We start from the raw sequence: 12,230 nt of genomic DNA on the forward strand, positions 1-12,230 counted from the left end.
TTTTTTTTTGAAACAGAGTCTTGCTCTGTCACCCAGGCTGGAGTGCACTGGCATGCCATCTTGGCTGACTGCAACCTCTGCCTCCCAAGTTCAAGTGATCGATTCTCCTGCCTCAGCCTCCCAAGTAGCTAGGACTACAGGTGTGCACCACCACGCCCAGCTAATTTTTTGTATTTTTAGCAGAGACAGGGTTTCACCGTGTTAGCCAGGATGGTCTCAATCTCCTGACCTTGTGACCCTCCTGCCTAGGCCTCCCAAAGTGTTGGGATTACAGGTGTGAGCCACCACGCCCGGCCAATAATATATTTTATATTTCAAGAAGGCATAAGACGATCACATAAATATCCGAGCACATCCACATGCCTGCCTGGCTGCACACAGGGCCAACAGCGCTTGTAAGAAGACCGGACTGGCCAAGCTGGGAGCACAGCATCCTCCCCCAGGGCTTATCCAGCCCCACCACCTGACCCACCTAGACCTGGGCAGAGGTGCCCAGGCCTGCCCCAAGAGGGAGGACCCAGGGCCTGGCCTCACACACACACCCCATCCTGTGGGTTTGAAGCAAGAGGAGTGTATGGCATGTGGGCAAGTGCAGCCCTCCTCTCACACCAGGGACTTCACCATCAAACATACACAACATGGGGGTTAAAACAAAGAGAAACAAATCAAGAAGGGTCCTGAAAAGGACATGCGATGAGGAAGACCTGATCCACCACAGCACAGAAAGCACAGAGCACAGAAACGCCTGGAGGGACCACAGAGCCGGCAGGAAGCCACTCTGACAGACAGGCCTGTGACCAGGAAACAGCGCAGAGGAATAACAATGAAATTCATAATAAACTACACCGGGGCAGGCAGTGTGGGACGGACAAGGTCCCTTTGAGCCCGGGCTGGTCAGAGCTCTCCCAGGTGGATGAGGACGGACAAAGCCCCATGGCCTCTCCCATCCTCAGCTTTCACCACACGCCAGCAAGTGCCAGAATACGTGATGAGATACAAGGTTTAAAATATCAACTCGAAGGAGAGAAAAACCACAAGAACAAAGCAGCCCATCCCTGCAACCTGTGTGGGAGGGGCCGCCTTCCTTGCTGAGAGTGAGAACAGCAGCCCAGCATTGAGCTGCAGGAGCCACGGCAAGACGACAAAGCCACCTCCACCTAAAAAACCACCAGGACCACAGTTGGGGTGGGACAGAATTTCCAGATCCAGCCGCCGTGGGCCTCCACCTGCACCCCACAGCAAATTCACAGTGCCGCGAGAAGCTTGGAACTCAAGAGAAAACTCAGCAAAATGGCACCAACTAAAAATTCCCAGAAGAGGAATTCAAGTGACACAAGAAACTCTCAATGGCCCTACACGAAGAAATTGAGCTGGGCTGCTGTGCCCTGGTCAGCTGGGCGTGCCACAGGCATGGGCGTGCAGGAGTGGCGCTCCTGCTCGGCACCTGCAGCCTGGGTAGGGCTGACTGAGGAAGCGATTCGGAAATAGGACTGAGAAGTAGCCTCGCTTCCAGAAATCCATCCTGAGAAAAAAAAAGGGCACAGGCAAGGAGCCCAGAGGCACTCCCAGCAGTGTCACCCATGCCAGGGACACTGAAGCTCCAGAGCGGCTCAGCGACAGAACACGCCAGCACCTTGGGGAGCCAGGCAAGGGCCCCACAGACAGGTGCCACCCACCCCTGCGCCAGCATCACCTGCAAGAGACAATGAAATGGACAACATCCATTCCCCGGTGGCCCAGGGTACGTGGACAGAGACTGCGGGCAAAGCTCCACTGGTGGCATCGAGAGCACAGCATGTGTTCAGCGGATTCACCCACCAGCTCACAACAGGAAACAGCCCCTTGCTGTCACCTACTTGGAAGTTTCCGTACTTCTAGGAATCACCTTGATTTTTTTCTTTTTCTTTTTTTGAGACAGAGTCTCACTCTCTTGCCCAGTCTGGAGCGCAGTGGCACGATCTCGGCTCGCTGCAACCTCTGCCTCCCGGGTTCAAGTGATTCTCCTGTCTCAGCCTCCTGAGTAGCTCGGATTACAGGTGCCTACGTCTAGGCCTGGCTAATTTTTGTTATTTTTAGTAGACAGGGTTTCGCCATGTTGACCAAGCTGGAATCACCTTTTTACTTCGATTTTTTACTATCTCCTGCAGAAAGTCCCCCGCCCTGAGAGCCCTTTCCTCCCTGGGAGGCTGGGTGAGAGCGGAAGACCTGAAGACATGCCTAACTACTCGCCATGCACACGGGGCTTTCCGAAGGAGCCTCACTCTCATACACCGCATCTTGGCTCCCTCGAAACAGGCAATGCCTCTCCCCACCTCTGCACAGAGGAGGGTGCAGGGCAATCCACAAGGGGTGACCACAGAAAACCCCCTTTCCTGATGCCAAAGTGCGGGTTCTCACCACCTCCTCTACCCTCCCTCGCCCAGACCCCAAAAAGAGCATTGTCAAGGATCCAAGCCCAAAGCCACTAGCAAAGCACCTGCCACGCCCAGGAGGGCCCAGCAAGGAGCCAGAGCTCCGCCGGTGGCTTTCCTGACAGCTTGGAAGGGCTCTCCAGGCTCAGCTTCGCCGCCAGTGAGGGAGGCAGCCAGCGGCAAAGGCTGATGGGTCCCAGGTTTCCTCTCCAACCTTCCAGTCCCATGGCCCCTCACACTCTTTACCTCTGTGGAAGACCCCAAAGAGCTTTTAGATCAACTGATACGTACTACACAGGAAATGAAAACTGAGACATTTTCAAATATTTAATTCATTAAAAAACAATAAACCCATTACTATTAACATACATTACTTTTATTTTTAAAATAACTACTTTCCAAAACAAAATCATGAACGAGGCGAGTGTGCCACTCTGTGCACTGCACAGGCCTCTCCTGTTCAGCTCCTAAGGAGAGCGCTGGGTCTCCACGTCCACTCACGCCCACACTCTGCCGAGGCCTGTGTTCGGGCAGAAGGACATGCAAACACCCAGCCTCACTCAGATGAATAGCTAGAAAAGGGAGGCGTATACTCAGCCTTTTAAGAGATTTGCGTCACTTCCTGGCCTTTTGGCTAAGAATACGTGTAGATGTTTGTGGATATTCTTCTTGGATACCACACCACAATTCACAAAGTGGTGGCTGCTTAAAGCTTAGTTGCAATGTGAAATCTGACTCATAACAATAAATTTTCATACACCGTGACACGAAAAACCATCAATCTACCCTGCACTAGTGGTTCTTCTGCCCTCACGTGACTTTGTAGGTCATACATTGCTCACCTGGAAGACAGGGGTTCACTGAATTATGTGAAGCTTCCAAATGTTGACAAATTTCATTCTATAGAACCAACAGATCAGTTCATTGATATCACTATGTATCTCCTCAAAAATGACTTTTGGCCTCTAATCCCAGTACTTTGGGAACCCGAGGCAGGCGAATCACTTGAGGTCAGGAGTTCGAGACCAACCTGACCAATATGGTGAAACCACATCTCTACTAAAAATACTAAAATCAGCCAGGTGTGGTGGTGCGTGCCTGTGATCCCAGCTACTGGGGAGGCTGAGGCAGGAGAATCGCTTGAACCTGGGAGGTGGAGGTTGCAGTGAGCTGAGATTGTGCCACTGCACTCCAGCTTGGGTGACAGAATGAGACTCCATTTCAAAAACAGAAAGAAAAAAAAAAAGACTTTTGGCTGGGTGCAGTACCTCACGCCTGTAATCCCACCACTTTGGGAAGTCAAAGGGGGAGGAATGCTTGAGCTCAGCAGTTCGAGACCAGCCTGGGTAACACAGGGAGACCTTGTCTCTATTTCTTTTTTATAAATAATATAAACAAACAAAAAAGAATCTAAAAATATGTCTTTTATTGGGAAGGTATCAAGCTCACAGTGATGAATAAAGTTTTTCAAAATTCCAATTTTCACTTGAAGGTTTCAGTTTTATCATTGGTATAAATATGAGCAGTTGTTTTCCTTAAAGTAACAAGCTCATTCCAATCATTGTCAAGAAAAATATTGGCCAAATAGCTAAGTCTGCATAACGGCAGTTTGCCTGTCAGTCAGACGCTCCATGAGGACAGCAGGCCAACAGTCAGTCACGAGCGTGTCTCCCTGAGGCGGCTGCACACTCATGTTTGCGGCCAGAACTGAGTGCTATTCTGTGTACTTCCACTTCATCCCACAAAGTGTTAATAACATCATTTTTAACAAAGCTCAGAAGCGAGACTGGTTTCTTTCCTCTCTCTCTCTTCCTGTGGGTGAGTGCTGTGAAGATATGATTATTGCCCTGGCACTGCTTGGTGTCAAGTGGCACTGCATGGCCTCAAGTCATGCTCAGATGCCAGCAGTTCCACCCACCATGGCTTGTGCACCATCAGCACAAATGGGAAAATGTGTTCTGCAACCAATCACGAGATTCACACAGGTACTCCACACTCTGACGACGTCAGTGCCATTTGTGCTTTATGGTCACGCAATGGGGTAAAAGAACACCATCTGTAGACTGGGCGCAGTGGCTCAGGCCTGTAATCCCAGCACACTGGGAGGTCGAGGTGGGCGGTCAGGAGTTCCTGAGGTCAGGAGTTCCAGACCGGCCTGGGCAACACAGTGAAATCCCATCTTCACTAAAAAACAAAAATGAGCCAGCCATGGCGGCACATGCCTGTAATCACAGCTACTTGGGAGGCTGACGCAGGAGAACTGCTTAAGCCAGGAGACAGAGGTTGCAGCAAGCGGAGATCACTCCACTGCACTCCAGCCTGGGCAACAGAGGGATACTCCGTCTCAAAAATAAGAATATCATCTGTGATGAGAAGCCGGGGACACAGGCCAAGTGGCAGGTCCAGGTTGTCTGTAGACTCATCCACTGTGAGGCAAAAGCACAATTCAGCAGCAGACACGTCAACCCCCTCTTTGTGCTTGCAGTCACATCTTGAATCCAGCAAGTTTCGATTGCATTGTGGACTGTGGCAGCACAGGGTGGCCAAGCCTGAGGCTGCGCTGCAGCCAGGGGCTTTGCCTCCCAGCTACTGTGTGGCCTCTCCAGCATCTACAATGCAGCTTCTAAGAGCTTCAGTGACTCTTTAATTTATCGTCTGAAAAGCTGTAACAAACAACACTGGATCTTAAAGAGCTCATTATATTTATTTTTAAAATGTTCCTTTTTAAGTGTAAACTATTCCATGTAAATTAAAAAATTCCTTTTATCTTTTTTTTTTTTTTTTTGACACAGGCTCTCACTCTGTCACCCAGGCTGGAGGGCAGTGGCAAGATCTCTGCTCACTGCAGCTCTGATTTCCAAGGCTCAGGTAATCCTCCCACCTCAACCTCCTCAAGCAGCTAGGACTACAGAGGTGCAGCACCACGCCCAGCTGATTTCTGCATGTTTGTAGAGACAGGGTGTCACTGTGCTGTAGAGACAGGGTGTCACTGTGCTGCCCAGGTTGCTCTCGCACTCCTGGCTCAAGCGATCCACCCACCTTGGCCTCCAAAGTGCTGGAATTACAGGTGTGATCCTGAACTTACTTACCATATTCTTATGTGGGCACAAGGAAAACTTCAGGATTTCAAAATAATGATTCAGTTGCAGGTAACATTACAGAGGCTATAGCAGGTATAAATGAAGAGAAAGTAAGAGCTCAGTAGAAATATTGGACATTTATTAATCTCTAAAAATGCATCTATTGGTTGGCGTGGTGACTCATGCCTGAAATCCCAGCACTTTGAGAAGCCGAGGTGGGTGGATCACTTGAGGTCAGGAGATCGAGACCAGCCTGGCCAACGTGGTGAAACTCCGTCTCAACTAAAAATACAAAAAGTAGCTGGACATGGTGGCATGTGCCTGTAATTGCGTGTGCCTGTAATTCCAGCCACTCAGGAGGCTGCGGCAGAAATGTATGAACCTGGGAGGTGGAGGTTGTGTGAGCAGAGATCATGCTACTGCACTCCAGCCTGGGCGACAGAGCAAGATGCTGTCTCATTAAAAAAAAAAAAAAAAAGCAAAAAAAAAAGCATATATTTATACCAAAAACTTATGACCCTAGAAAAGACCAAAAGCACACAGATTCTATTCTACAGCATGTGGTCACTGAAAAACTCCACCATACACTCACAGAGAACGAGAGCAAAAAGACAAATAACATCTTAGTATAGCAAAAAAAACTGCCCTGACTTCGAGAATTTGGTGGCCACACACAGAATGCGAACCACTACTGTAAAGAGCGGGTGCTGGACGGACCTCCCAGCAGCCAGAACAGATGCTGCAAGATCTCAGGAGTCATCAGCTTCCCAAAAGGGCCTAAAATCTGAAGGAAGGGGGAAAGGGGAAGAGAACCCTGAAGACAAAGGAAGCAGGCAGGAGAATGTGCATCCTGACTTGCCGCCAGCACCAGGCTAATGTACCCAGACGGACTCCAAGACCCTCTAAGAACAGCCCCAGGCAGAGGGGCCTTTTGGGAGTCACCAAAGGAGCTGAAACACACACACACCTGCAGACAGCACCTCTCAGCTGCGCTCTGCAGAGAAAGCGCTCCTGGCCAAGTATGTGGAGTGGCCACAGCAGCACTTCGTGGGGACCCCAGCACATACAAACCTGGGAAACTCCTTGCATAGCCGGGCACACACCTCCTTGCTGCTTGGAGCTGCACAGCGCAGCACTGCTCAGATTGTTCCCATCAAAAGCCCTCCTCTCTGGCTCAGTACACATTAACATCCCTAGCAATCACACTGACTCACAGCTAGCGAGTCAGAGCCCCTAGCTGTACACTGTTTCTGCCTGCCAGCATCTCTGCACAGGTTTTCTAGAGACAGGCATGGCACACCGCAGAGAGTCGTGGTCTTCCCCACTTGCTGGGGCGGCCCAGAGCTCAGCTCCTTCCTCTCATTCCTCCCCACAAGTCTCTCGTGTCACATGTGTCCTGACCCTCCCTAGCCTGGCCCTCAACTCCCCCTCGCCTTATGCTTCCACTCCAGCATACCTTCCTGCAAAGCCCTCTCCCCACTATCTTGGGCTCCTCCCTGCCCACACAAAAGAGACAAGCAGGTAAAAATATTAGAGGGGAAGCCCTTCTTACCAGATTAAGATGGAAAACACAAAATATAAATAGGGACAGGATGGACTTGGTAAGAATTTGCAGCTTCCATACAAAAACACTATCAACAGACTGGAGAGAAACTGAAGAATGTTTGCAAAACATACAAGGAGTAGTCTCCACACACATGGCTTTTAAAAATCCATGTTAAAAAGATGCACCAGTCTGGCCAGCACAGGGAAAACCCATCTCTATCAAAAAATACAAGAATTGGGCTGGGCGCGGTGGCTCAAGCCTGTAATCCCAGCACTTTGGGAGGCCGAGACGGGTGGATCACGAGGCCAGGAGATCGAGATCATCCTAAAAAATACAAAAAACTAGCCGGGCGAGGTGGCGGGCACCTGTAGTCCCAGCTACTCGGGAGGCTGAGGCAGGAGAATGGAGTGAACCCGGGAGGCGGAGCTTGCAGTGAGCTGAGATCCGGCCACTGCACTCCAGCCTGGGCGACAGAGCGAGACTCCGTCTCAGAAAAAAAAATACAAGAATTAACCGGGTGTGGTGGCTGGCACCTGTAATCCCAGCTACTTGGGAGGTTGAGGCAGGAGAATTGCTTGAATCCGGGAGGCACAGGTTGCAGTGAGCTGAGATAGCACCACCGCACTCCAGCCTGGGTGACGGAGTGACATTCTGTCTCAAAAAAAAGATGCAAAACATACAAGAAAAAATAGTCAAAGGACACAAAGTACCTCAAAAAAGAAACACAAATGGTCATGAACACAGGAGACATCTGCCTCCATCGGAATAAAACAAACATTCACAAGTTTGTTTCTGGAGCATCAAAACACTCTCAGGCAGGCAAGAGCATCGGGAAAGGCAAATTCCTGGCCCCCAGGACAGATCCCCAGCCCTCTGAAAACATGCACGCCCTTGACCACACACTGCCCCTGGCGCTCAGCTTAAAAGACATAAATGGACAAGTGGGGAAAGCTGTGTGGAAAAGAGGGGCTACAACAGCGAACCTCAGAAACTCCCAAGTGGCCCAGTCCAGGCCGTGTCTGTCCACACCACAGTGACTTCAGGCCACACCCAGCAGATCCAAATGCCCAGCAGAGGAGGGGAGCGCCCAGCAGTCACAACCCACTCCCTCCCTGGGCCAGCTGCCTCCTAAGCACCTGTTTCCAACTGTGCACTTACAATGTGCTCCTTGGCCAAGCGTCCAAGGCTGCTGAGGGAGGCAGTGACTAGGCAAAGGCATCCACCATAAGCCCCCATGTGTTCACGCTGCAATTCTGCACACAGCATTGCTTGTGTCTATAAGGTCTTACCAAGGGTTTCCGCCAGCCTGCTTCTCCAATAACAACCTCTTCTCATCTTCGGAAAACTGTAAGTCCAGTTCAAAGGAGTTCGAGTCCAGATCGTGGATGTACTGCTCTATGTTGCTGCCTGACCTCTGGGGCAGGCCCACGTCCGAGGCTGACAAGGAGTGTGAGGAAGAGGACGAGGACACCTGCATGCAGCCAAACTGGCTCAGGAGATTGTCATACTGCAGAGAAGAAGGAAAAGTGAGAACCGCACCTTCACTTGCCTCTACAGTCCTAAAACCCCAGCCCCTCCTGGCACTGCCGCTGTCAGGCCCTGGGAGCTCACACACAGCACGGCACAAGGCGACAGGGTGGGCAGCCCTGATTCTCCTCCGTGGGACACCTGGCCACAGAACCGAGGCCTCACTGGATCCTGCCTGGTCAGGCTCCTCTTACCATGGAAATCAGGGCCAGAGAGGGGCGAAGCCTCAGATTTCCTCTCCAGGAAGAGGGGACCTGGGCCCTTACCCTGCAGGCCTCGTGAATGCCAGTGCTGCCCCCGGAGGTGGGGGCTGGGATGCCTGCTGGGAAGAGAAGGTGCCCAAGGAGGCTTGGCGGCAGATCCATCGCACGGGCTGGCAGGCAGGGCCTCTGTGCAAGACCTTGTTGGGCCCAAGGGGTCTTAGGAGTCTGAGTCTGTAACAGACGCTACATATTGTGATTTGACTAAACACATTAAACTGTTTAAAAGACATTCCTTTTAATCTCAGCAAAGATAAAATGAACTTACTGTAGACAACGCTGCCTGTTTCTCTGGGAAAATGACAAACTAGTGTCGACAGTGGAAACTCACTCACTCATAAACGTGCCAAGCAGACAGAGCCTGCGCACTAACATGCTCCTGGGGCTGCCAAGGCCAGAGAACTCCTGGGTGGGGGCAGCCACATCCCCGGCTGCAGGCCCCACATCTGAGCTCTGCTGAGGCCAACAACAAGTGGAAAGAAAAGGTGTCACCAGCAATGGCACCATCAGCAATGGCTGGGATAAGAGTACAACATGCTCTTCCACGTCCTCTGTGCCTTCAGACGCAGGCCCTGGCTGCTGCCCCACACAACCCTCCACACATGCAGCGTCCCCCATGTGCTCGCACTCCTACAGCTGCACAACAGCCCCACCCCACAGCCCTGAAGCCTCTCACCCAGCTGGGCTGGAGCAAGGTGCTCGTCAATGGGCGGGGTGAAAACACCCAACGCTGCCGGCCCCTCCATGCGGACCCCTCCACAGGGCGTGGGCCTGCCCAGCCTGCTCGTCTCCAACACTGTCCAATGGCAACACCGCCCCAGCACTTGCAGGACCTCAGGAGAGCAGGAGCCAATGAAGCACCTGCTCTCCTCCTGCCTTGACCCAAGAGCGGGTACCATGGCCAACCCCCCTGCTGAAGGGGACGCCCAGTGCCCATTCCCCATGAAGGAGGGGGTGCAGCCCCGCAGGGAGGGAGGAGGTACAGCCCTGAAGGCTCCTTCCAAGCTTGACGCCGTTTGCCAAGACTCACTCACTGTCCCCATATGAGATCTGACCTGGGAGCTCCCTGCCTGGACCCACTCCAAGGCTTTCAAACCACACAGCTGTTCAGAGCTAAGGATGGGCCATCTAACAGTCGGCTGCCAACACATGGAGCCAGACTTCACAGACGGCAACAGAACCCCCATATCAAGCAGCCCTAGCTCTCAGTAGGCCCAGGCACAGAGGCCTGCACAGGTACGCAACGTGTGCCAGCACACCCACCCCCACACTCAGAGAAGCTCTCCAGGCACTGAGACTGCAGACAACTAAAGCCTGTGCTGCTCCTTCAGAGCCCGGCTACCGCCTTGGGAGGAACGGAGGACAGAGCCCACGGGATAACGGCCACCAGCTAGTCCCGAGCACAACCTCTGCAGCAACAGCATGCCCAGCAGGGAGAGCACTGCAGCCCGGTGGCACTCGCCAGCCGTGACCAAAGGCCCTGTAGGAGGAGCTGGGGGGCACAGAGGGTGGGGGCGAGGGCCGTGGGGGGCACAGAGGATGGGGGCGAGAGCCGTGGGGGCACAGAGGCTGGAGGTGAGGGCCTCAGCGGGGAGCTAGGGCCTCAGGGCTCCCAGCCCTCTGCATATATGAAAGCTAGAAGTGGCCACGTCAGGCAGCACAGACTGCCCCCCAGGCCTGGCTCCTCTAGACCTTCGGCTCAAAGGATGTCGGGAGGATGAGGAGCGTTACGGGGCATTGGGAAACTTCATCTCCAGGAGGGGACACTGGCAGAGGTTTAGCTGTGGATGACTTTTAGAAAAAATCTAGAATTCCCAGCTAGGTGCAGTAACTCATGCCTAAGACCCCAGCAGTTTTGGAGGCCGAGGTGGGTAGATCACTTGAGGTCAGGAGATTGACACCAGCCTGGCTAACATGGCGAAACCCTGTCTCTACTAAAAATAGAAACATTAGCCAGGCATGGTGGCACACACCTGCAGTTCCCACTACTTGAGAGGGTGAGACAGGAGAATCGCTTGAACCCAGAGCAGCAGAGGTGGCAGTGAGCCGAGACCGCGCCACTACACTCCAGCCTAAGCGACAGACCGAGACCCTGTCTCAAAACAAATAAATAAATAAAATCTAGACTTCCTCATTCATGGAAAGTGGAACTCTGTACATGGTGCCAGTTAGAATAAGCCACAGTGACAGAAGTCAAACCAGAAAAATGGATCTCATGATAACAACACTTAAGTATGAGGGGGTCATGGTGGAGGTGGCAAGAGGAACTCAGAGGAAACAAGGCTGAAAGTGGGCGACATGCCTGCCTCTCACAACACTCTTGGTCCCTTGGACACATGGTCCATATTCTCTACAAGAAGCTTAAAGAGCAAAGTGTGCTGAAGACCCCATGGCTGTGATCAAGTTGGGAGACCAGCAGCCTCAGAGCCTACTCAGCACTGAAGCAGACGGTGCCAGTGTCTCTGCCAGCACCACGTCCCAAAAGTTCAAGCACGTGACACTCGGGGTTTCTGTGGAAAGACAGGCAGTGTTCTGGAACATCTTGGACACACAGCTATACAAGCACCAAGCCAAGCGCAGATGCGACAGGCCGGGCAGGAGGCCCCGTACCTGGGACCCCAGGGCCAGTGCCAGGGCGCTCAGTATCCGGTTCTAGCAGCACCACACCCTCTGGGTGGAAACTCACCAGACTGCCCACAGCCGTGGAAATGAGGAAAAAACGACCCACCCGACACCTCACTCGCCACTGCCTCATGGCAGCAAAGACTACAGCCACCAACAGGCCTGCCGCCGTGGCACACACACCCTCCCCTTTCGCCTGCAAATCACACGTGGGTCTGGCGCACAGGCATGAAGCCCAGTGCACGGAGGACCCAGTGCCACCCACCTCACCCGCCATCCTGGCCAGCTTACATTGCCATAGCAGTCCTCGTCGTCTTCCGACATGGCCGGCAGGTAAGCGGTGAGCTTCGGAGGCGTCTGCTGGTGCAGGTTCTCCCACGTGACAGACTCGAAGAATGGGTGTGCTTTAAGAGGTCCGTACCCTTCCATTTCCTCACAGCCTAACCGCTTTGTGGCATCTAAAACCTTAAGTAACAATCAAGACTAGTCACTGCCAGGGTGAAAACGTGATTCTGACCAAAGAAACCCAAACCTGGTGGCCAAGCGTGGTGGCTCACGCCTGGAATCCCACCCAGCACTTTGGGAGGCTGAGGCAGGCGGATCACCTGAGGTCAGGAGTTGGAGATCAGCCTAGTCAACATGGTGACAACCCGTCTCTACTAAAAACATAAAAATCAGCTGAGTGTGGTGGCACGCACCTATAATCCCAGCCGCTCGGGAGGCTGAGGCAGGAGAATCGCTGGGACCCGGGAGGCAGAATTTGCAGTGAGCTAAGATCGTACCA

General features: G+C 52.7%; 1 protein-coding gene across 1 annotated transcript in view; it reads right to left on the minus strand.

Annotated features, from left to right (window-relative positions):
- PDPK1 (3-phosphoinositide dependent protein kinase 1) overlaps positions 1-12,230 on the minus strand; it is a 67,089-nt gene that overhangs the window by 4,227 nt on the left and 50,632 nt on the right. The window contains 2 exon segments of the mRNA XM_011927444.1: positions 8,327-8,544; positions 11,738-11,911. Coding sequence (XP_011782834.1) covers positions 8,327-8,544; positions 11,738-11,911 — 392 coding nt within the window.

This window comes from Colobus angolensis, unplaced genomic scaffold, assembly GCF_000951035.1.
Source record: "Colobus angolensis palliatus isolate OR3802 unplaced genomic scaffold, Cang.pa_1.0 Scaffold717, whole genome shotgun sequence".
Taxonomy (NCBI): Eukaryota; Metazoa; Chordata; class Mammalia; order Primates; family Cercopithecidae; genus Colobus; species Colobus angolensis.